Source organism: Cervus canadensis, chromosome 13 (genome assembly GCF_019320065.1).
Source record: "Cervus canadensis isolate Bull #8, Minnesota chromosome 13, ASM1932006v1, whole genome shotgun sequence".
Lineage (NCBI taxonomy): Eukaryota > Metazoa > Chordata > Mammalia > Artiodactyla > Cervidae > Cervus > Cervus canadensis.
In genome coordinates, this window is record NC_057398.1 from 12007797 (window position 1) to 12033260 (window position 25464).

Genomic DNA, 25464 nt, shown 5'->3' on the forward strand with positions numbered 1-25464 from the left:
GCAAGAATGCTGGAGTGGGTTGCCATTTCCTTCTCTGTGAGATAGTATAATGAGTACTAACAGGGAAAAAAAAGACTAAAATTGGTTATGTGAAAAAAAATCTATTTGTAAAACAGTATGTTTAATATAAGACCATTTTTGCAAAAATATTAATGGTCATCAAAAGGGAGGAGGAATAAAGGTTAGAACAGAGAAGAAAGACCAGTGGTGGTATGCATGCTATACTGTGGCTCTTGTTATCATTCAGGTGTGAGATGACAGAGAACATGAATTTGGGGAGCATATACTCATTCATTTAACAGGTATTTCTTAGAAGTCAGCCACATACCAGGTACTATCCTAGGTGCTGGGATATACATACAACTTACATCCTAGTTGTAGGAGATAGAAAATTAGCAAATTAAAAGCATTAACACCTGCATTTTAGACAAGCAACATCTATTATTAACAATAAGAAGTTTTTTATTGAAGCGTAGTTGATTTACAATGTTGTCTTTGTTTCAGATGTACAGCAAAGTGATTCCATTATATGTGTACACATAGCTATTCTTTTTCAGATTTTTTCCCTTATAAGTTATTACAAAATATTGAGTAGTGTTCCCTGTGCTGTACAGTAGATCCATGTTGGTTCTCTATTTTATATGTAGTAGTGTGTATCTGTTAATCCCAAACTCCAAATTTATCCCTCCCTCTAAATTGGGAGTTTGGGATTGACATATACACACCACTGTATATAATACAGATAACTAATAAGGGCCTACCGTATAGCTCGGGGAACTCTGCTCAATACTCTGTCATGACATACAGGAAAGGACTCCAAAAAGCAATGGATATATGTATATGTATAACTGATTCACTTTGCTGTCCAGCAGAAATTAACACAATATTGAAAATCACTATTCGCCAATAAAAATTAATTTCAAAAAGAGAATAGACCTAATTTTAGGTCCATCAGTTTTGACAGTGCCTCCAGACTTGAGGCATGATTTAGGGGCTTACTCAGATGGATGTCCTCTAAGAAAGTGATTATTTCTGGTTAACCAGTCATTTATGGGAGGAAATTGAATAATAGTTAATTCTTACACTTTTCAAAAACATTTAAACAAATATGTAGACTCTTAGCTGTTTTCTTTATAATATTAACCATACTATTAAGATAAGCTCATAATAGAAAATAGTATATTAGTATTTTTTCTTTTTACACTTAGAAAACTATGAATTCTCAAATAGAACAGGTTAATTCCTTTTTAATAAAATCATTGTTAAGATGGGAATAAAACCAGATAGAATATTTAGCTTTTCATCAATAGCAATTGTTTTATTTTAAATAGCAAATTTCACACTGCTTGAGATTATCTATTTGTAATGTAAACTAGGAGAATTTAATGATATGTTGGACAATAATAACTGTTTTGTTCAAGACCATATTAATCAGGTTCTCCCTGTAAGCATACAGAAATTTTAAGTCTTTAAAATTAAATCAAAACGGAGAAACAACTGACTCTCTTAACTTTTTATGTTAAAAATATTTATTTCAAAATTTTATGAATAGTGTTTACTTATTAATTCAGTGCAATTCATCAAATTTCTCCTGAGTGCTTTTTCTGTTCCAGACACTAGATGTTTTATATACACCAATGAATATAGTATAGACCCCAGACTCAAAAATGCTTAGTCTAATAAAAAAGACGGCTGGGTAAACAGAAAAAGAATATAAACAGTTGGAGGGTTTGTTTATAAGTGTGTTTGGAGTGATTCAGCATTTCTAACCACTGATCAATACTGCCTAACCAGAGAGTTTCCCCAAAGCAGAATTAAACTTTCAGTAATTGTTTTTGGAGCTAAGTGCAGTCAGGCACAGTCCCTTATGAGAACAGTTAGAATCTTCAGGCTGAATTGCTATAAAATTAGCACTTCTTTTCCTGTAGGTTCCCTCTAAGATGCCTCAGTGATTAAGGAATGCTTGATCTTGCAAATTGTGTGTGCCACAAACTTCTCATTTTTCCATTTTTGCTTTTTCCAAAACCAGATCCGGAAAACAAGCAATTATTCCTTGTTAGGACAATACAAGTAGAAAGTAAACCTTTTTAAAATAAAAAGTAGATCATGAAATGTATGCATGTATGTAATTACGGGTGGATGCGGAAGAGTTGATCTGCTATGTACTGCCACCTTCCAAGGATATTTGAACAGTTTCCATCTTGTGTACCCACCCCCCTCCACAACCCACACACATATCTATGACTTTCAGTGTAAATATTTAGAACCTCACTTAGTTCCATCAGGCTGCTATAACAAAATACCACACACTGGGGATCTTATAAACAACATTTATTTCTCACATTTCTGGAGATTCAAAATCATAGTGTCAGCATGATAAAGGGCTCTCTTCCTGGTTTGGAGCCAGAGCCTTCTTGCTGTGTCCTCACATGGTGGAAGGGGCGAGGGATTTTTCTAGATTCTCTTTTGTAAGATGCTGCTCTCATTCATGAGGGCTTCACTTCATGATTTAAGTGCTTCCCAAAGGCCCCCCATCCTGATACAATCACCTGTGGAGTTAGGGTTTCAATATATGAATTTTTAGGAATTCAAACTATAGCAGAAACTATCAATTATGTTTCCCATATCAAAATTTAAAACGAAAAGCAACAGAGGTAAAACAAAACCAAACAAAGCTGTAGTTATTCACTTGCCAGGTAAGGAGGTGCCCACATCATTTAAAAAGTGAGTGAAGTGGGGCCCCCAAAGTGCTACCAATGAGGGATGGGGGATTTGTTCCACCTTAGGAGATTATTCTAGGAAATCTTCTTGATTACTGAATTCTAGTTGATTAAGAAAAAGTTTACCATGGGATTGGTCATTGTTCTGTTTTAGGTCACTAAAGTACAGACCTTATTTTAAAGGGGTCAGAGAGAACATTCTTATGCACATGCTTGAAGGTGAAAGTGTTAATCGCTCGGTTGTGTCTGTTTGCGACCCCGTGGACTGTAGCCCACCAGGCTCCTCTGTCCATGGAATCCTCCAGGCCAGAATACTGGAGTGGGTTGCCATGCCCTCCTCCAGGGCATCTTCCCAACCCAGGGATCAAACCCCAGTCTCTTGCATTGCAGGCAGATTCTTTAGGGCCACATGGTTAGGATTTGGCAAAATTTTTTTTCTTCAACTTTCAAACAAAGGCCACAGTCATAATTACATTGCAGTTGAACTACATTAGCCCAACCATCCTGTTAGGTATATACTGTAAAGATGCCTGTTTTACAGCTGAGGAAATGGGAGCTCAGACACGTTAAATTAATTAATTCCATAAACATTCATTGAGAAACTATTTCTTGGAAATTTTTCAAATGGGCCTCACAATAAACTTGTCAGTCCTTTTCTATTTGCTTTCCCTGGAAGCAGAGACAAAACATTTTGTTGCTTATTTAGTAAACAGAGGATTCCTAAATGACCAGTATGGGGTTGAATTCAGAGTTCTTGCACACACCATTTCTGGTCTCTAAAATCTGTGTTTATATCCAGAGCAGAAAGCATTGCTTTTATGAGAACCAACCAAGTCAGCTGGGTTCACGTTCCAGGCTCTTTTACTCTGTCTTGCTGCTTCTCCTGTGTCTTCCTGACTTCTCCACATTCAAATACTTCTTAAAATTACAAATTAAAAAAAAAAAACTTACACAGTTTTAAAAAGTTAGAGATTGCCTTTTTATAGCATCAGTGACAGGACTCATCTCCAGAAACAAGGACATCTAGTACCTCTCATATAATTTGGTTAATAGAGTTTAAGCTCATAGATTCATTTTTAGGGTCATATCTGCATAAAACAGAATCTTGCTCTTCACAAATTGTGCGGTGACCTCAATTCTCAGATGGCTCCTATTAAAAAAAAGCTACAACCTCCTTTTCAGACCTTCCAAATTCAGTGATCAGAGGATAAAGCACACAGAATGTTGACTGTCCTGTTGGTATGTCTGTCTTTTCTCTGCATGCATGTTCCAGGTGGGAGAGTTCAGAGCCCATGCTGCTGAGTGGACGGCCAACGTCACGGCTGAATTCAAGGAAACCAGGAGGCGGCTGAGCGTGGAGATTTATGACAAGTTCCAGCGCGCCACCTCCATCAAGCGGAAGCTCTCTGCAGAACTGGCTGGGAACCACAACCAGGAGCTGACTCCCTGTAGGAGGACCCTGTCCGTGAACCACCTGGCCAGCGAGAGGGATGTCCTGCCTTCCTTACTGAAAACAGAAAGTATCTATTTGAACGGATTGACACCACATTGTGCAGGCGAGGAAATTGCTGTTATTGAGAACATTAAGTAGCCCTCTCTTTGAAGAGCCTCAGGCATAGCCATTAGGTGAGGACTTCTATATGCTCTTTATGACTGTTGCTGGTAGCATTTTTAAAATTGTGCATGAGCTCCAAAGGGGGAAAAAAAATAGATATACCCATCATGGTCATCTGCCATCAAGAGAATTTGGAATTCTGAGCCAGCACTATTTTTTTTTTTGATGATGCTTGTTGGAATAGTCCACTTTCTTTGACAAGTGGAATAAAACAAGCGATGTCTGATGCCTTTTTTGTGCCCAGACTGTTTTCCTCCCTTTTTTCCTAATGTGCCATAAGGCCTCAGAATGAATTATAATTGTTTCTGGTAATAATGTAGCTTTGAGGGATCAGTCCTTACTTTTCAGGGTCTACCTAACTGAGCCTAGATATGGACCATTTATGGATGACAACATTTCTTTTTGTAAATGGCAAGAAATTCTTATGCAGCCTTTTACCTAAGAAATTTTCTGTCAGTGCCTTATCTTATGAAGAAACAGAACCTCTCTAGCTAATGTGTCGTTTCTCCTCCCCTGCCCCACCCCTAGGCTCAACTCCACAGTCCTTTTCCCCACAACTCCCGTTTGAATACCATACCTTGCTGGAAAAGTGTGTAAAATGACCGAAGTGATGATGCCCGAAGAAGGAGTAGATGCCAAATTAGATGGACACTGAAGCAACACTCAGAAACCCTAGTGTTACAGGCACTGCAGAGAAATGAGGTGCAGCGATGGCCCCTCTGAGTATTTATTTGACTCGGGTACCAATGGTACATGTATACAGTGTAATTATTACCAGGCCAGTAAAATTGACTGCTCCCAAACAGTCCCTTTTTTTCCTGGCAGTATTTAAAATTTATCATTTATTACTAACTATGATGTATATATATATATACACATATATATATACACATTTTTAAAGGTGGAAGAAGAAAATCCATATATATATATCCATATATATATACACATATCCATAAGTGATCTGACAAAAGAAAACTGTTAAAATGGATATTGTTGAAGATGAACTTAGACAGTTGGTGTGAATTGCCACTCAGATGACACGAAGAGAGCCAAACTATGTGTTATAAGCATTTGCTAATAAACATTCTACTGCCAGCATCTATCTGTTTTCTGATGTATGAAAGGCTTATATGGTTTTCTTTCCCTGGGTAACTTGTGCCCGGTGAGGGGAGGGGATATGTAGGCAGAGCTGGGCACAGCCCTCGCCTTCCGTGGGTGTACCTCTTGAGTTGTGGCTGAGTGTGAAAGCAGAAGCTGAAACTGGATCACTGTGATTTTGCACATGGAAAAATGCAGATTGCAGGCATAATTCATCTCTGACATTAGAGAAAAAGCTGTTATAGCACAATTTAAATCTTGAGAGCTTTTTTTTTTTTTTTTTTTAAGATAGAAAAGGCTGTTAGTCATCTTTAGTTTAATTTTATATCCTGCAACTCTTTGGAGGTTTTCAGGATTCAGAAGAAATTCAGTAAAGGCATCTAGTAGATCGCTCCTCTTTCTTTTATTTTCATACATAAATCTGCTGTACATTGTAAATAAAATTTTTAAAATGCAGAAAGAAAATGATTTCCCTAAATATAATTGCAAAACATGACTTTTATTCTTGGGGGTGGGAGTATTTGAATAAGTGGCATTCATATTAGGGTCTTAAAAAATAAACCCAGGATCTTAAAAAAAAAAGAAAATTTAACAGATGCTTATTTTTCAAAATTTAAGCTAGAAATGTAAATATTCAGTTAACTTGTTGAAGGTACTTTTATAAACTTAAAGAATTCTAACCAAAATTTCGGAAAGTCAGGCTCTTTTAGAAGGAAAGCTACACCCATTTCCTCGATAACTATTCTGAAAGTTCATATGGTGGATTGCACCATGTATAAACTGTGAATTGTATTGACAAATAAAGTTTGTAATTAAAGTCAGCATCTTCTGAGTCTCCTGCTTGCTACTGAGGGTTTAGATCTGATCCTGGCTGTGCAGAATTCCAGGATGTCACAGTTCATGCTGAGTTTTTGTGGCTCCTTTGTTCACAATATTCAAGAAATATTTTTGATGCAGTATTTCTACCCTTGTTAAACACACGCAAATGTTCTTCTTGGTGGCTGTTTATCAAAAGTAAAAATCCTGAAATTTCACTTTTGAAATATGATATTTTAAAGAGCATATAAATTCAAGATTGTTTCTATTAAATTGTTATGTCAATGTCTTATTTTGTCATTGTTACACCTTGTCATGACCTGCCTGAAGTAATTGGAATGCTGAACATGGGCACCTGAATGTTTTTGTAAGGGAAAAAAAAAGAAAAAACAGTCAAACATCCTGGCAGTGTTGAAGCCTAAAGAAGGTAGTTGCCAACTAATCTTCTAGACCTCATATCCCAAATATTTGGACTACATACCTTGTCAGTAGCTTATGTAAATTTAATTTTTCATTCCCAAGCACCTTGATATTCAGTAAATATCCTAAAACTGGTCCCCAACATTATCCTTAGAATTGGGGGAAATCTAAGGAGGTGTGTACATATCATAGCAATTTTGTTTTTCAAGCTTCCTTTTGTTTACCTCTTGTGGAGAGAACGTTGATAAAGATTTTGACATAAACTATGAGTTTATTTTTAAAACGGACTAGTTTAAGAATGAGTGGTTTTGCCCTGAAAGATGTTTGAAAACAAAAAGTACCAAGCCCAGCAAGCATTAGAAACTCTCTTATCTGGAGTCAGACATGGATTCTAGACAAGGCTTTTTACCTGCCTTACAGCTAGTAACTGTAAAATGATTATTTTGGAGTTCTTTTAATTTATTACATAAATCTATGTACCCTACTACCATAGTTCATGTCACACAGCCTTTTTCCCCAAAAATATTTCACTCTTGCAATACAGGAAAAAGTGAAACTTCTAAAGCCAAGAGGGAATTGAATAATATGTCATGACCTTCAAAAAAAAAATAAGAACAGGCTATAAGGCTTGGTTTCTTTCTCAAATTCTAAGGGACACACGACATACAAGAAGAACTGAATCCCACCTCACTATGTATAAAAAAATCTGTAGAATGCTTTGATTCTAAAGGCTAGGAGTTCAAAGAGATCAAGAGAAACTTTACATGGAACACCAGAAAAAAAAAATGTAGACATTCTGAAGATTTGAGATAGCTATTTATGCCTAAGAACTGGAGGCCTAGATCAACTTTTGTTTTCCTTTAAAAATGTTTGCTGTTCTAGTAAAAGTCATAACTTATTTGTGGTTTGCGTTCCTTATCAAAGTGTGAGTATAAATTTGCTTTTGTATAAAGTAAAAGATGTCTCTATTTGAATACTCATAACTGCATTAAAATTAATATATGATTTTTGCTTCAGCATGACTTTACTTAAATGGGTCTTTTCCAGAGAAACTTATTGGTCTTGCATATGCTCATGTGTTGGTTCCAAGATGGCATGGAGTGACCTGGTTACTTTGGGTAGGAACTTTTGAGAGTAACTTATTGTGGTTATCTTAATAAGGGGAAAGCTTCATAACTCCACGAGCCGCCTTCATCCCACCCCACCTCAAAGGTTTATACAGCTTTTGTCACACATGATACTTCCCCACCCAGATCTCAGCTGCCCCTTCTTAAAAGACAGGGATTAGTTCCAACAACCAGGACTTTTGACTCTGCTCTTTTGTTTGACTCAACACCATTTGTTCACTAGGCCCCACCTCTTATTATATATCTAAGATTCATAAAAACCATTTATTTTCCTAAGATTAGCCTTATAAAATATGTTCACTGTTTTATGCTTGTCTCAGTTTACAACTATTTTTTTTTCCCTTTTATCTGTCATTCTTTTCCAAATTATTGATACTTTGGTGCATTGACAGAAAACTCACGGCCCGGTCTTTATTCTTTTTCTTTACCCTCTCAGACTTGGATTCTCTCTGAGTTCCATATTCATCTAGCTAACTCCAGTTGGATTTCTCCACTTCTCAAATGCACTCTCATCATCTTCCCCAGACCTGGGCCTCTTTAGTGTCATCTCTTTCTGCAAAGGGCATCCCTATCTGTCTGGTCGGCCAGGTCATCTTTGATGCTGTCTTCTCTGCTTCAAGTCCATGCCCACCTGTCACCAAGCCGTACTGACCCGTGCCCTGAATGTGTCTAGAATTTATACACAGTCATCACTTTAATCCAAGCCGTTGCCATAGCTGCCCTTTCTACTAACTGCTTTTGTTTCATGCTCCAGTCATTGATGGAAGAGTGGTCTTTTTCGTATGCAAATCTGATTGTGGTCACTCTCCAATTTAAAGCCACTAATTGTCTTTCATTTCTTTAGCAGTGAGAGCAGAATCTTTCAAATAGGACTTCTTTAGGTCTCCCTTTTGCCATCCTCTCTGGGTTCATTCTTGGGCTTCCCTAGTGGCTCAGCTGGTAAAGAATCCGCCTGCAGTGTGGGAGACCTGGGTTGGGAAGATCCCCTGGAGAAGGGAAAGGCTACCCACTCCAGTATTCTGGCCTGGAGAACTCCATGGACTGTATAGTTCATGGGGTGGCAAAGAGTCAGGCATGACTGAGAGACTTTCACCTTCACTTTCTGGGCTCATATGGTCTCTCTGTCTCTCTCTGCATCTCAGCCCCAGTGCTTTCTCTTTTTTCATGAAGCTATTCCTTGAATGCTTGGTCTCCTTTTCATCCTCAACTTTTTTCATCTAACAAACTCATTCTTCATAACCCAGCTTAAGTATTACTTTCCCTGATAGGCCTTCCCTGACACCAACTCAGGCACCTTTATAACATACTCTATAAAACCCTGTTTATTTCCCTGTTTATGTTTAGGTATCCTTTAGGATTCCTCTTTGATTATTATCTATCTTTCCCACTAGAATCTAATTCATTTTTTTCACTTACTAAAGGTACTTTCATTTCCAAATATTAGCAAAGTACATATGGTGAGTGTTCAAAAAACACGTGATGAACAATTGAAAATAAAAACAGGGATTTAACTATTGTAACCATCTGAAGTATCCTCATGTATAAGTATCCCACATTTTCTCGGCTCTGCATTTATCTGTGCTCTTCTACAAGTTTAGTTGTAAATGAGATACAAATATTTCTCCTATTAACTGACAAGCTGGTAATAGTTACTCATTGTATATAAAAAACTCAAAACCAGTTCTTCAACTAAAGAGGCTTGCAGTTTGTCATTATACTCTTACTCCTTCTAAACAAGGGTTTCATTATTTTCATTTTCAAATTTTGGCTTATAATAGATACTATCAAAGCTTTTCAATTATAATCCTGAAAATTTGTTTAGAAATTAATTGTAAAGCATATTTGCTAATACTTGTAAATGGGTGTCTTTTATTAGTAGAAAGCTAAATGCACATTTATTATCCTTGCCAAATAAAATTCAGCTTTTTTCATGCTTAAACAAATTTATAAGCAGTCTGGGAAGAAATCCATTATTGGGTACATTTTGAACTGTATCCAATTGAGAATATTAGTCACTTACATGGTATAATTTTGAAATCAACTCATAGAATAAGCATTAATTTCCATCCCATTGACACCTGAATTTTGTAGATAGTATCCATTTCTATACCATAGAATTAAAAGATAGTATCCATTTCTATACCATAGAATTAACCATAGTATGCAGACGATCTTTACCATACTACCTATTCTGTTAAAAAACATTTTAGAGTTTTAAATATTACTGACATTAGACTGTATGTTTCTGGAGTTTTATCAAAAATTCTAAGTGAGCATTGGTAAGAGGTAGTATCTGATCCAGATCAAGTTTTATCACTACCCAAGTATTAGAGAGATGGGAAGACGTAACGTCCAAACACTTATAAAGATATCTGTCAAACCCATTCTGTTCCTTAGTCAGATACAGCAATTAAGAGTATATACATGTGTGAGAAAGTTTAACATTGCTAAGGTCTATATATATGCAGACAGATTAGCCAAGTGCGTGAATCTCTTCAATAATTACTTTGTATGTGCAAACAAAATATGACTGTTCATGGTTTACCAAGTCGACATTTCCCAAGATATTTTAATGTGCCAATCGCTGGAAATGCTAAGCCAAAGAAATGTCTGCTCTCTAGGAGATGGCAAGACATGGGCAAGCAGCACAGATGGAGGGGAAGAATGGTACCGAGGAGCCCTGAACACAAGGACTGTTGATGACCCTTGGAGGCCGAGGCAGAAAGGAAGGGAGAAGGGCTCACGGTGGAAAGTTCCTGGGTCAGAGTGGAGAAAAGTGCCTCGCTTGAGGCCCCAGGAAGGAGGTCTCTGAGGAGAGGTGCTTGAGTCTGAGTTCTTGATGCAACTTTCTCTCCAGACGATTACATTGCACTCTAGTGGGAGGGCAGCTTCGCCAAGGACGCCTGCCAAACCAAACGACGTTGTCTCTGCCGGGGGCTGGGAGATCACATAGGGCATTCTGGCCTGGAGCCAGGTTCCTCAGAAAGAACTGTGAGGCCTCTCCAAGAATTTTGCATTTGACACTGGGAAAGCTGTTTCAAAGTGTAAAACAGGGAATGAAATGAATACATCTGTCCTAGAGCAATCACTCGGGCAACGGTGTGGAATAGAGGCTGGGGGGAAATGTGTGATGTGTGGCAGGAAGTCCCTGAGAGAGACTGAGGCTTGAACCCCATGAGGGCACTGAGGAGATGCCGATGCCTTCAGCTCAGATTAGTAACACTGAGCTAGGGGAAATGGGGGAGGCTTTGAATTTAAGACGCCTACTGGGTCACAGAAATGAAAACCCTCCATGAGCAGTTAGAATACTCAAATGAACTCAGGTCAGAGGTCCTAGGAAGAGAAATGAATGTAGGAATCACTGACATTAGAAGTCTGCACCTTGAAAATTAGAAATGGATGTCACCACAGTTAATATTGTTAAGTAAAATCCCCCTCGTAAATATTTGGTGCTCCACTAATGATACTTGCGTGCACACTCAGTTGCGTCAGTTAGGTCCAACTCTTTGTAACCTGATAGACTGTAGCCCGCCAGGCTCCTCGGTCCATGGAATTCTCTAGGCAAGAATGCAGTGGGTTGCCATGCCTTACTCCAGGGGATCTTCCCGACCCAGGGATTGAACCCACATCTCTTAAGTCTCTTGCATTGGCAGGTGATTCTTTACCACTATGTAGGTTAGGTATATTTTAATGCAAGTGAAAAAAACAAAAACCCCTCTCATGTGAGTTAAATAAGTAGACCTTGGAACATTTTCAACCTAAATGTTAGTTAAGAATTACTAGAGGGCAGGTCCAAATGGCAGCCCACTCCAGTATTCTTGCCTGGAGAATCCCATGGACGGAGGAGCCTGGCGGGTTACAGACCATGGGATTGCAAAGAGTTGGACATGACTGAGCGACTTCACTTTCACTTTTCTAGTAATACTGGAGTGGGTTGCCATTTCCTTCCCCAGGGGATCTTCCCAGCCCAGGGATAGAACCCATGTCTCCTTCGTCTCCTACATTGGAGGTGCATTTTTTACCACTGAGCCACCTTCGAAGCCCATCCTCTTTTCTTAGAAAGGAGAAACATAACTTAGTCTTGATTTAAAACAGAAAAACACAAATGAAAACACTCACGACAGTTTTAACGGACAGTATTGTTGTTACTGGGCCAACGGCCCCATCACCAGCTGCTCTGAATATTGGATACGAACACTTCACAGCCTCCTTTTCTGGAAAGCAACCTTACGCAGGTTAGAAGCCTCCTCACTGGAAAGTTACCTAGCTCCAGCCCCACCCCAATATGGGTGTGAAAAAGTGAATGTTTGTGAAGTCTTTGCGGCCCCATGGACTGTATATAGCCCACCATGCTCCTCTGTCCATGGGGTTCTCCAGGCAAGAGAATGGAGGATGGAGTGGGTTGCCAGTCCCTTCTCTAGGGAATCTTCCCGACCCAGCAATCGAACCTGGTCTCCTGCACCGCCGGTGGATTCTTTACCATCTGAGCCACCAGGGAAGCCCCGGAGTGGGGTGACCCAGGGCCAGTAACTGACATGGGGGTAACAGAACGCAGACAGCTTTGCCTTAGGTGGCAGCACCTCTGTGCTACAGCTTACACTCCAGAGCTCTCCGTGGGGCCAGGCTGAGGCCAGATTCCAGCTGAGACCACATCCTGGCTCAACACTTCTCCCTTCGCTCACATTTTCCACACTCCCTTTCTCCCAAGGGCAAGTCTCCAAATACCACATGTACTCAAATCCCTGTCTCAGGTTCTATTTTGAAGACAACCATAGAAGTTATATATTGGAGTAAGGTCCAGGGTAGGGAGAAATAAAACATTTTTTAATAGATGATAACTTTGAGGACTTATTTGACTTCTATTTTCTAGGTAGCCATGTTGAAAAGTAGAATCTTGATCAGTGAAACAATGACTTGGTTCTCATCATCCATGATGAGAAAGTACATCCATGTCTCATGAAAACAAAGCCTTTTCAGGGCTTAGCTCTAAAAATAGACTTTTTAGATGGGGTTTCATCCAGGTAATAGAGAGAAATGCAAGTGAAACAAAACACAGTATTTATACAAAAAGGTTATAGTGAATTCTATGGCTGTCATCACATTGGTTCTAGATATAAGGTAATGGAATGGCACCAATTCTAATTTAGTGAAAGTATTTCTTTTGCATGGGTCAAAATTATATGATTCAAATGCACATCTTTCTAATATCTGCCTTGATAATATTTGAATTTCTATAGCAGTGTTTTAGGCTTCTTTACCACAGGTGGCTCAGTGGTAAAGAATCCACCTGCCAATGCAGGAGATGCAAGAAACTCAGGTTTGATTCCTGGGTGAAGATGATCCCCTGGAGGAGGAAATGGCAACCCAGTCCAGTATTCTTGCCTGGGAAGTCGCATAGACAAAGGAGCCCAGCAGGCTACAGTCCATGGGATAGCAAAGAGTTGAACATGACAGAGCAACTAAATAGCAACAAAACAACGGCTAAGATATTATCTATAGCTCTTGAGAAGGGACTAAAAGTCCTGGATTTTATTTAATGGCTAAACTGTTATTATTTTGTCTTGGTTGACTATTTTTCTTCATTTTCTCATTTCTCTGATGAAATTTGTCCTTTGGAACTTGGGGAAAGCCTAGGAAAGCCTAAAGTTTTTTCTTCATTTTTTCTTCATTTTCTCATTTCTCTGATTAAATCTGTCCTTTGGAACTTGGGGAAAGCCTAGGAGGCTAAAGTTTTTCCACAAACAAGAGGCAGGTAGAGGGCAGGGAGTGGGCAGGTGGTCTGTCCTGGAAAGATCCTGTAGGTTCCTACCCAGTGACAAGGTGTCCCCTTGGGAGCAAAATGACTCCTAGTTGACAAAAACTGAACTACACAGTTGTATATGTTGTAGTAAGGAGTTTAGTAACATTCAACAAAGAGGAAAAGAAATGTTCTAGCAAAATAAATAGGTGGACAGCTAATTAAATATATGCAGTTGAGAGATACTCACAAACAAAGGAATGCTGTTAGAGAGCTGGTTCAGACTAAAAATGTGTTCACATCCAAGCAATGAAACCAATGAAGGAGGAGAGCTAGCCAAGTTGCCTGCAATTCCTTTTGAGTTGACTTGATTCAACTAAAGTGCTAAAGAGAGAGCTCCCTTGATTAGGTTTAGATTAAGTGGAATTAAAACCATTTTTAACATTGTGGTCTGAAATTCTTACATTGTCCATCCATGGGCAGCCGTTATAACCAAGGGAAGTGGTCAGATAAGTGGTAAGCAGTTCCATCTGCTATGCTTGCCACAAGCTTGCATAAGCTAGATCTGCATTTTGGAGGTTAGTAGCCTTTCTCAAATCCCTTTTCCCCTGAGAGTCATGGAAATCCTCTTTGAGCTTTTCCCCCATGTGTTGTCTAAGGAAGCCTGCTGTGATGATGTAGACTCTTTTGTAAAGGTCTTACTCTCATCTGAATCCCAGCAACAATTTCCTTCAGCAAAACAAGGATCTTTGAGTTTCAGCTTGGGAATTAAAAAAAAATGCATTTCTTAATCATGTGTGATTGCTCTCCCCATAGCAGGGCTCACTTTTAAAGGTTTAACACTCACAGTTTATTAATTTCTTATGATCAGCTATGGAACATGACCAACCTTACAGAGATGGACTCTAATATTTGTGAATTATTTTGGCAATGGCTGTTAGCAGAAAGATACCTATTTAATCAGATCTCAATAATCTTTTGCCAATTAAGTGCTGCAATGCCCTCTGCACAGGAAATGCACCGAAGATCAGGAATTTGGAATACTTTGACTTCTGTGCCTGACTTAGCCAAATGCATCTGGGCTTTTCCAAATTTCTCTGAATTGACTGCTCTGAAAACTTTAGTTAACTAGATGGATCTGATCTCTTCTTAATGTGACTGTGAGGCTTGACTAGGGCAGGGAGATCTATGTCAAAGGTGATTCATACATGTGGCTGTTGGCAGGGGGCCTGTTATTTATCAGAACTCTTCACAGAACTCCAAGGGCCCTCCTGACATGGCAGCTGGCTTCACACAAAATGAGGCATCCAAAAAAACAGAGCAAGCAGAAAGCCACAGTGTGTTTTACGATCTGGCTTTTGAAGTCATACATGGTCACTTCCATGTGATTAGATGTGAATCACTAAGTCAAGCTAACATTCTAAGGACAGGGAATTAGGAAGCACTTTGAAGGGAGCATCAAAGAAGTTGTGGATTTATTTTGAAGCTCCACCCAATCAAATGGTTTAATCCATCACTTTCCTAATTTACTTGGCCACAGAGTTCTCTCTGCCCATAATATCTACTCAGTTCAGTTCAGTTCAGTTCAGTCGCTCAGCTGTGTCCAAGTCTTTGCGACCCCATGAATCGCAGCATGCCAGGCCTCCCTGTCCATCACCAACTCCCGGAGTTTACTCAAACTAATATAATACCTACTAGCATAGTTGATAGTCCTGTAGACTAGTACATAATCACGGGAATGCTATATTATACTTTTTTATTTTCACTCACTGAAATGTGGACAAAGAAAAGATATAAATGATGTACATAAATTGGTAATTTGGCAAAATACCATCTTTAGATTTTACATTTCTAATTTTGCAAATGTATCTTAACACGTTTTTAGAGAGAAGTTAATGTTACTGAAAAAAAATTATACAATATAAAAACAATCCTTTTCCTCACATAACACTTGTAATGCTATGTGCAACGTGTTATGGTTGGAGGTACTTTTGTTGAAATGCTTCCTGACAGTTGTCCAGCATAGGAAAAAAAAATGGACTATCAATTACCCTGTGAGAGCTGGACAACTTAAACAACATCAGTATGCATCTTAGGTGAAAACTTTGACAAATCTATTGTAGATCCAAATAGTGTATGTTACAGGTGAATATGTGTCAATGGCTCTTAACAAAGAAAAAAATTGCGAATGATTAGCCTAATCACTTTGGGTGGTTTGCTCCCTTGCAAAGAGTACAAATGATGACAATGCAAATGCTCTCAATTGCCAAAGAGTCATCCTCTATTTCATGGGCACAGTCCAGTGTTCCTGACCAGTCATTTTAAAGATGTCCGCTTGAAGTAATTAATAAATGATGTGAGAGAAAGTAGATAGCTCAATAAAACATCACAAGTCATAACTGGACTGGATAAGACAGAAACAGTCTAGACAGTCAATAGCAGCAGCTGGATTGGCTTTTAACAGTAAGAGACCCTGGACGTGGATGATAGCTACCATCAGAAGAATCCACAGGAATAGTCTGGTCCTAAGATCCTTACTGTATCCCGGGTGGCTCAGATGGTAAAGAATCTGCCTGCAATGTGAGAGACCTGGGTTTTATCCCTGGGTGGGGAAGACCCCCTGGAGAAAGGAATGGCCACCCACTCCAGTATCCTTGCCTGAAGAATTCCATGGACAGAGGAGCCTGGTGGGCTACAGTCCTTGGGTTTGCAAAGGGTCAGGCATGACTGAAGTGACTAACGTGCTACAAAAGCAAAGCCTGGGGTTGAACCGTGTGGTAGACCCAAAAATGTGTAAAGGAGAAGCGCTCAATCAGCTATGCACTGGGCAGCAGGTTTTCTTGAGGTGAGATCTGAACAGGGCTACCATGTCTGACAGTAGTAGTTTGTTCCACACGCCCTGTGGGGGACTGAGATCAGGGAAGTGGGCAAAAGGACAAGTACCAAAAGAGAGAGCAAACAGCTCCTTGTTCTTGTTTTTGTCCAGATCTCCACTGACTGATGGGCTGGGTGTAGTTAATATGATGACCAGAACTGTGTTTTCATTCTTCAAAAATCCAGAACTCTCCCACTTTTATTTCAAACTGGCCTTAGTCCTGTTCCCGTTTAGACTCTTGTCTTGACCTCTACGACCAAAAGTGTATTTGTGACAAAAGGAAAAAATTTGATACGGATGATGGAAAAAAGTGAGTGAGAAAGTTTTAAAGATAAGTTGTGGGTAGATCACAGACACCGTAAGGCTGTGGTTCTTAGACTTTACTTCTATTCACAAATTGCTATGGAATATTAATTATGGCATTAGTGAATAAGAGTCATTTTACCACAGGCAAGAAACCATGACTGCACCTCACTGTGGAAATAAAAGTACAAATGATATCTATTATTTTTTAAAAGAATAGTAAATATGAAAGAAAATATGCACCTTTTCACTACTTGTGTGTGCTTGTTGTGTACTTTGCCACTCAATTATGTCCGACTCTTTGCGACCCTGGCAAGCCTGTAGCCCACCAGGCTCCTCTGTCAATGGGAATTCTCCAGGCAAGAATACTGGAGTGGGTTGCCATTCCTTCCTCCAGGGGATCTTTCCAGCCCAGGGATTGAACATAGGTCTCCTTCATTGCAAGTGGGTTCTTTACCATACAAGTCACCAGGGAATTTTTTAAACTGCATCTGGGTGAAACCTTGTGTGCATTTTATGTAGAGTTTTGCTTCTGCTGCCAATATCATTTCTCCAGGTAAACATATTCCACTCTATCTCATTGCCCAGTTGCAGGAAAGGCATTGTTTACCTTTCAGATCTTTTGGGAGTAGGTTACTAGATTAAAAAAAAAAAAAAAAACTAGACAAGTTTTTGGGAGTAGGTTACTAGATTTAAAAAAAAACAAAACAAAACTAGACAAGTTTTCCAACCCAGAGGCTGGAAAGTTTCTAGAACTGCACAGGGTGAGTGATGCTGACCATAAGTCAAACATATCAGGATATCTTCCTTTACCTTTTAAGAAAGTCTATGTATCTAATGACTCTAAAACTAGACTAGATGCAATCATATAGAATGGGTTAGTATAATTACAACATATCCAACTACATCCATTCGGAAGCCAGAATTATTTCCTTTATCAATTAAAGTTACTAAGGGGAGTCTTTAATTAGTGCCAGCTCTCTGACAATGAAGAATGAGAAGATTAATACTGCCTAGAATGTTAGGGCTTTCAGGAGTTTCATTTGCTCCTAAGTATATTTCCTACTAGTCTCCTAAAGGAACTCTGTCTTGAAAACTCCATTAGAAATAAATGTAATTTCATGGGGACTTCGCTGGTCATCCAGTAGTTAAGACTCTGTGCTTCCACTGTAGGGGGCACATGTTCACTCCCTGGTCAGGGAACTAAGATCCTGCATGCATGGTAATATTTATGTGTCTTTGCAGTTTTCCAAAGATACATAAATATTACCCAGTATTTATAAATTATGCTCACTTCTGGGATATTATCCTGAGGAAATAAGTTTAGGGAGGGAAAAATACCTATAAATTTAAAGATGTTTTAGAAGTGTTGACTATATAGCCAGATCTCTCAGGTATCATTAGATCAGAAGAACTGATGGGGTCACACTCTCAGTAAGAACTCGAGTCTTTTTTTGAGTTCTTGAGTCTTTTTCTCACGTCCTGGCAAATGCTCTTCCCCCAGGTATTTCTAGGAGTCTATGGACGGGTCCCCCCGTGCCCACAAACAAGTGTCCTGATGAGCATCACTCTTGCTCTGTGTCTCCCTCCAGGCACTGCCATCTCCCATCAGGTGTCACCACTTCTGCTCTTAGGAAACACTCCATCTGCTACATATGTTCTCTTCTAATGCTTAAGCTGGGCCACTGATGGTGGCAAAATGGAGAGTATCCCACAGCAATTTAGCTTCATGACCTCAGTAGTTCACTGAGAAACTGATTGTGTAAAAAATTATGTTAATTTCTACTTACAGCCCTTTACCTCCCATATAGAGAAATGAGTCCATGTGGCTGAACTGCGTATGGATTTTGAGTGGCAGCTGCCAAGCTAAACTGAAAATCAGGATTCCTTTCTGGTCCTGGTGTATTGTTGCTAAAACCATCACACTGTCCCTCTATTCCAGGCTCCCATTCAGACAGGCTCCTGTTGGGCACAGGTGTCAGTTAGCCAGACATAAATAGAGCTACGTAAACTTCATTTGAGGCTCAAAGGTAAACATATGCCACACTTCTACTGTCAAAAAACTAGAAACATAGTGAGTTCTCAGTAGATTATAAGATGAAAAATCAGTCACTATGAATATTATAAATGCTAAATATTAAAGCATTGACAATATATGGGAAAATATGGAAATGTATGGACTCTAATGTTAAATATTAAAAAAATCACTTAGCAATCCCATTTTATATATCCAGAGATTATATGTGCTCAGTCACTAAGTTGTGTCCAGCTTTCTGTGACCCCATGGACTCTAGCCCCACCAGGCTCCTCTGTCCATGGGATATCCCAGGCAAGAATACTGGAGTGGGTTGCCATTATAGTAACAAGCATATATGAAAAAACAAGCTATATAAAAACTAATATGGTGCATTGTACATATATATTACACATATAAGAAAAATTATATACACTTCCCAAAATGATTGTGTGGAGCAGAGAGAAACATATACAGTAACGTACTGACACTTGAACAGTTCACTAAAGTCCGGTAAGATCCCAAGGTTAAGGGAAGTCAGATAGAAATGGTCTCAGGGTCTGGAAAGTAATTCTGGTCCAGAGAATGGGTGGTGGCCAATGTGAGTGACCACACTGCGGTATGCCCCAGGGCAGCTGAAATCTTGACTCCTGGAGAAAAGGTGCCAGGAATATATGCGGTTCAATTCAGTCGCTCAGTCGTGTCCGACTCCTTGCGACCCCATGGATGGCAGCACGTCAGGCTTCCTGTCCATCATGAACTCCCAGAGCTTGCTCAAATTCATGCCCATCGAGTCAGTGATGCGATCGAACCATCTCATCCTCTGTCGTCCCCTTCTTCTGCCTTCCATCTTTCCCAGCATCAGGGTCTTTTCCAGTGAGTCAGTTCTTTGCATCAGGTGGTCAATATTGGAGTTGCAGCTTCAGCATCAGTCCTTCCAATGTATATTAAGGACTGATTTCCTTTAGGATGGACTGGTTGGATCTCCTTGCAGTCCAAGGGACTCTCAGGAGTCTTCTCCAACACCGCAGTTCAAAAGCATTAATTCTTCGGCACTCAACTTTCTTTATAGTCCAACTCTCACATCCGTACATGACTACTGGAAAAACCATAGCTTTAACTAGACAGACCTTTGTTGGCAAAGGAATGTCTTTGCTTTTTAATATGCTGTCTAGGTTGGCCATAAATTTTCTTCCAAGGAGTAAGCGTCTTTTAATTTTCATGGCTGCATCTGCAGGGATTTTGGAGCCCCAAAAATTAAACTCTGCCACTGTTTCCACTATTTCCCCATCTATTTGCCATGACGTAATGGGATCAGATGCTATGATCTTAGTTTTCTAAATGGTGAGCTTTAAGCCAACTTTTTCACTCTCCTCTTTCACTTTCATCAAGAGGCTCTTTAGTTCTTCCCTTTCTGCCATAATGGTGCTGTCATCTGCATGTCTGAGGTTATTGATATTTCTCCCGACAATCTTGATTCCAGCTTATGCTTCATCCAGCCTGGCATTTTGCATCATGTACTCTGCATATGAGTTAAATAAAGCAGGGTGACAATATACAGCCTTGATGTACTCATTTCCTTACCTGGAATCAGTCTGCTGTTCCATGTCCAATTCTAACTGTTGCTTCTTGACTTGCATACAGCTATCTCAGGAGGTAGGTCAGGTGGTTTGGTATTCCCATCTCTTGAAGAATTTTCCACAGTTTGTTGTGATCCACACAGTCAAAGGCTTTGTACTGGTCAATAAAGTAGAAGTAGATGTTTTTCTGAACTCTCTTGCTTTTTTGAAGATCCAGCATCAGATGTTGGCAAATTGATCTCTGGTTCCTCTGCCTTTTCTAAAGCCAGCTTGTGTTGGGGTCCTTTAATGGACCGGAACCTGTTGGTACGGAGTCAACGATAAGAAAGTAAAAGAGAGAAAGAGAGAGAGAGAGAGACAAAAAAAGACCCGGGGACCTAAGCTCTGATGGAGCAAAGGTGCTTTAATGATTTTTCTATGAGTATATATAGGCTGTGGTACAAGAAACTTCTTTCGGGAATGATAGAGATCAGAAAACCAAACGTACAGCAACCGTTACCAAGGGAACAAGGGATAATGTTAGTCACAAGGTCAGGAGACAATCCGTATCTCAAGAAAGGGGAACAAGACTAAGCAGTTTTGTCCTAAAGAGAATGTTTACTACAGGAGACCCAAGCCTGCCTCACACAATGACCTCTGTCCCTGGGAGCAGCGTGCTGTTCCGCTTGAAAAGGGACAAAGGACTCATGAGAGACAGCATGTAGGAATCCTCCCATCAAACATTCCCTGACAAGCTTGAACATGTGGAAATTCACAGTTCAAAAACTACTGAAGTCTGGTTTGGAGGATTTTGAGCATTACTTTGCTAGCTTGTGAGATGAGTGCAATTGTGCAGTAGTTTGAACGTTCTTTGTCATTGCCTCTCTTGGGGATTGGAATGAAAACTGACCTTCTCCAGTCCTGGGGCCACTGCTGAGTTTTCCAAATTTGCTGGTATATTGAGTGCAGCACCTTCACAGCATCATCTTTTAGGATTTGAAATAGCTCAACTGGAATTCTATCACCTCCACTGGCTTTCTTTGTAGTGATGCTTCTTAAGGCCCACCAGGATATCTGACTCTAGGTGAGTGATCATAACATCATGGTTATCTGGGTCATGAAGATTTTTTTTGTGTAGTTCTTCTGTGTATTCTTGCCACCTCTTCTTAATATCTTCTGCTTCTATTAGGTCCATACCATTTCTGTCTTTTATTGTGTCTATCTTTGCATGAAATGTTCCCTTGGTATTTCTAACTTTCTTGAAGAGATTTTTAGTCTTTCCTATTCTATTGTTTTCTTCTATTTCTTCGCATTGATCACTGAGGAAGGCTTTCTTTTCTTATCTTATTTTATCTTATCACCACAATTGTGTGATCACTCACCTAGAGCCAGACATCCTGGAATGGGAAGTCAAGTGGGCCTTAAGAAGCATCACTAGGAAGAAAGCTAGTGGAGGTGATGGAATTCCACTTGAGCTATTTCAAATCCTAAAAGATGATGCTGTGAATGTGCTGCATTCAATATACCAGCAAATTTGGAAAACTCAGCAGAGGCCACAGGACAGAAAAGGTCAGTTTTCATTCCAATCCCAAAGAAAGGCAGTGCCAAAGAATGTTCAAACTACCACACAACTGTACTCATCTCACATGCTAGCTCCTTGGAAGAAAAGTTATGACCAACCTAGACAGCATATTAAAAAGCAGAGACATTACTTTGTCAACAAAGGTCCATCCAGTCAAGGCTATGGTTTTTCCAGTAGTCATGTATGGATGTGAGAGTTGGACTGCAAAGAAAGCTGAGCACCAAAGAATTGATGCTTTTGAACTGTGGTGTTGGAGAAGACTCTTGAGAGTCCTTTGGACTGCAAGGAGATCCAACCAGTCCATCCTAAAGGAGATCAGTCATGGGTATTCATTGGAAGGACTGACGTTGAAGCTGAAACTCCAATATTTTGGCCACCTGATGTGAAGAGCTGACTCATTTGATAAGAGCCTGATGTTGGAAAAGATTGAAGGCAGGAGGAGAAGGGGATGACAGAGGATGAGATGGTTAGATGACATCACTGACTCAATGGACATGAGTTTGGGTAAACTCTGGGAGTTGGCGATGGACAGGGAGGCCTGGTGTGCTGCGGTTCATGGGGTCACAAAGAGTCGGACATGAATGAGTGACTGAACTGATTGAACTGACACACACTAGCAAAGTAATGCTTAAAATTCTCCAAGCCAGACTGCAACAGTACATGAAAAAAGAACTTCCAGATGTTCAATCTGGATTTAGGAAAGGCAGAGAAACCAGAGATCAAATTGCCAACATCTGATGGTGGATCATGGAAAAAGCAAGATAGTTCCAGAAAAACATCTACTTCTGCTTTATTGACAATACCAAAGCCTTTGACTGTATGGATCACAACAAACTGTGGAAAATTCTTCAAGAGATGGGAATGCCAGATCATTTGACCTGCCCCCTGAGAAATCTGTATGCAGGTTAAGAAGCAACAGTTAGAACTGGACACAGAGCAACAGATTAGTTCCAAATTGGGAAGGGAGTACTTCAAGGCTGTATATTGTCACCCTGCTTATGTAACTTATATGCAGAGTACATCATGCAAAATGCTGGGCTAGATGAAACACAAGCTGGAATCAAGATTGTTGGGAGAAATATCAATAACCTCAGATATGCAGATGACACCACCCTTATGGCAGAAAGTGAAGAAAAACTAAAGAGTCTCTTGATGAAAGTGAAAGAGGAGAGTGAAAAAGTTGGTTTAAAGCTCAGCATTCAGAAAACTAAGATCATGGCATCCGGTCTCATCACATCATGGCAAATATAAGGGGAAACAATGGAAACAGTGAGAGACTTTTTGTGTGTGTGCTCCAAAATCAATGCAGATGGTGACTGTAGCCATGAAATAAAAGACACTTGCTCCTTGGCCGAAAAGCTATGACCAACTTAGACATCATATTAAAAAGCAGAGACATTCCTTTTCCAACAAAGGTCTGTCTAGTCAAAGCTATGGTTTCTCCAGTAGTCATGTATGGATGTGAGAGTTGGACTGTAAAGAAAGCTGAGGACCAAAGAATTGATGCCTTGGAACTGTGGTATTGGAGAAGACTCTTGAGAGTCCCTTGGACTGCAAGGAGCTCAAATGAGTCTATCCTAAAGGAAATAAGTCCTGAATATACATTGGAAGGACTGATGCTGAAGCTGCAACTTCCATACTTTGGCCACCTGAGGCGAAGAGCTGACTCATTAGAAAAGACCCTGATGCTGGGAAAGATTGAAAGTAGGAGGAGAAGGGAATAACGGAGGATGAGATGGTTGGATGGCATCACTGACTCAATGGACATGAGTTTGAGTAAGCTCCGGGTGTTGTTGATGAACAGGGAAACTTGTCATGCTGTAGTCCCTGGGGTTGCAAAGATTCAGACACGACTGAGTGACTGAGCTGAACTGAAGTCACAATCTCCTATAAATGCTCAGATAGGAAGTGTAAGAGGCAAATCCCTAAGAGTACTTCTGATTAAGTTCAACAACTTATCTCCATTCATGTAGCTTCAGGGTTACAAGACTTTTTAAAATCTTTGTGAAATTTCAGGGAGAAACCCAACGGTGGTCCAAGGCTATTGAATGGAAAAGTTTGCAAGTTGAAAATGTGTTTAGCAATTACATGTTAGTGACCCAATTTTAAAGTGAAAGGAGATATGTCTATCACTGTGCCCTAGAGTCAGTCTAAGAGCTCAGTATACTTAGCAGTGATTCCTCAAAACTTATTCAATAATAGAGTCAAGACTGAGTACATTTTTTGTGTAAGCCACAGATTGCTGGGAATAAGAGATGTGTCTAGCCAAGGTGTACAGAGAAAAAAGGACAAAGATCTTAGAAATATTGAGAAAAAAGGACAAAGATCTTAGAAATATTGAGAAAAAAGGACAGAGATCTTAGAAATATTGGTCTATGTCCTGTGATAGCATGAGACAGGAATATCTTCTATTATTCTCACAGAAAACCTATTTTTCTTTACCTTAAAGTGCATGTATCATTTATATAAAACATAATTTCTTGGGGTGTTGAATGAAAGTATTTTGAAGGTAGGTATTTTTTTGTTTTATTTTCCTCTGTTTGCCCATAATACACAGTGGCTTAAGCTTTTTACAGGTGGAAAGTACATCTGTGGGGCTGACAGGTGGAAAGAGAGGGAGGCAGCCAGGCAGTAGAAGTTGAGAGGGAGGGTGGAACTGACCTATTAGACTTCTGAAAAACAATGTGGTGGAGAAGGCTGTGATGCAACTTTGTAATTTTTGTTATACTTGAGAGGCTTTAGAAGAGGTCTGCACTAGATTAGATTGCTGTCAGATGCCTGTGGGTTCAATATTTTCTCAGAAAGTCCAGTGTATAAATGAGAATCAGACTCTAAGGTCAGTTCCTTGGTAAACCATCCTCAGGCCTGTAAGACTATCCTCCTCTCTTCACTCGGGATTACATTCTATCACTAGGAGGGCCACCATCACAGTCATAACAGCCACTTAATGCTGAAAACGCACTAAGAGAACCACCTACCAAAGGCAGATCTGTCAGCCTCCACAGCAGCTGGTTTGCCCACCATGTAAGCTATATGTCAGGAAGCCCTGCTGCCTAGGGTCACAGGGCCGCTCTGTGCACCCACAGTCACAGTGGATACCAGCAATACTTTGCTTACAAAAGTACCTCAGAGGCGCAATCTTGGGGAAACACCCAGCTCCTTTCTGAGACAAGATCCTTCTCCTTAACATCCTCCTCTTCTACCCACCATTAGAAGGTAGCTCTGGCTTTTCCAGACCTGTAAGGACCACTCAACATGGATCATGTGACTTTACTGCCACTTTCTTAATCCTACCCTAGGTCAAGGAAGAAGTCCAATTTTCAACTCAACCTTGAACTCTAAGACCATCCTTTCCTTTAATCTCAGATCCATCTCCTCACCTGTCGGCAGCCTGGGTACCAAATACAGTAGTAGCTAGGATGTGTATCTGGGGAGCAGTAAAGTGTGGTCTTCCTCCTGCAAGGTCATCATCACCCACAACCCAGACTCGCCCTCCCCGCCTTAGAAACATGCTCTGGCAAACATAATAGAGGCTAGAATAGGTAGATCCTTGAGTTTCTGTTTTAAAAAATGAGCTTTTCCCTCAAATTAAAGGGCT

General features: G+C 39.9%; 1 protein-coding gene across 5 annotated transcripts in view; it reads left to right on the forward strand.

The window, feature by feature from the left end:
- The window catches only part of KCNK2 (potassium two pore domain channel subfamily K member 2), a 206417-nt gene extending 199796 nt beyond the window's left edge, over positions 1-6621 (forward strand). For 4 of the 5 annotated variants that reach the window (XM_043485940.1, XM_043485937.1, XM_043485939.1 and 1 more), the window contains exon 7: positions 3994-6621. In XM_043485940.1, coding sequence (XP_043341875.1) covers positions 3994-4311 — 318 coding nt within the window. In that variant the 3' untranslated portion in view covers positions 4312-6621. The remainder of the gene's footprint in view (positions 1-3993) is intronic. The other variant, XM_043485938.1, reaches the window with a different exon arrangement.
- The last annotated feature ends 18843 nt before the right edge of the window (positions 6622-25464 follow it).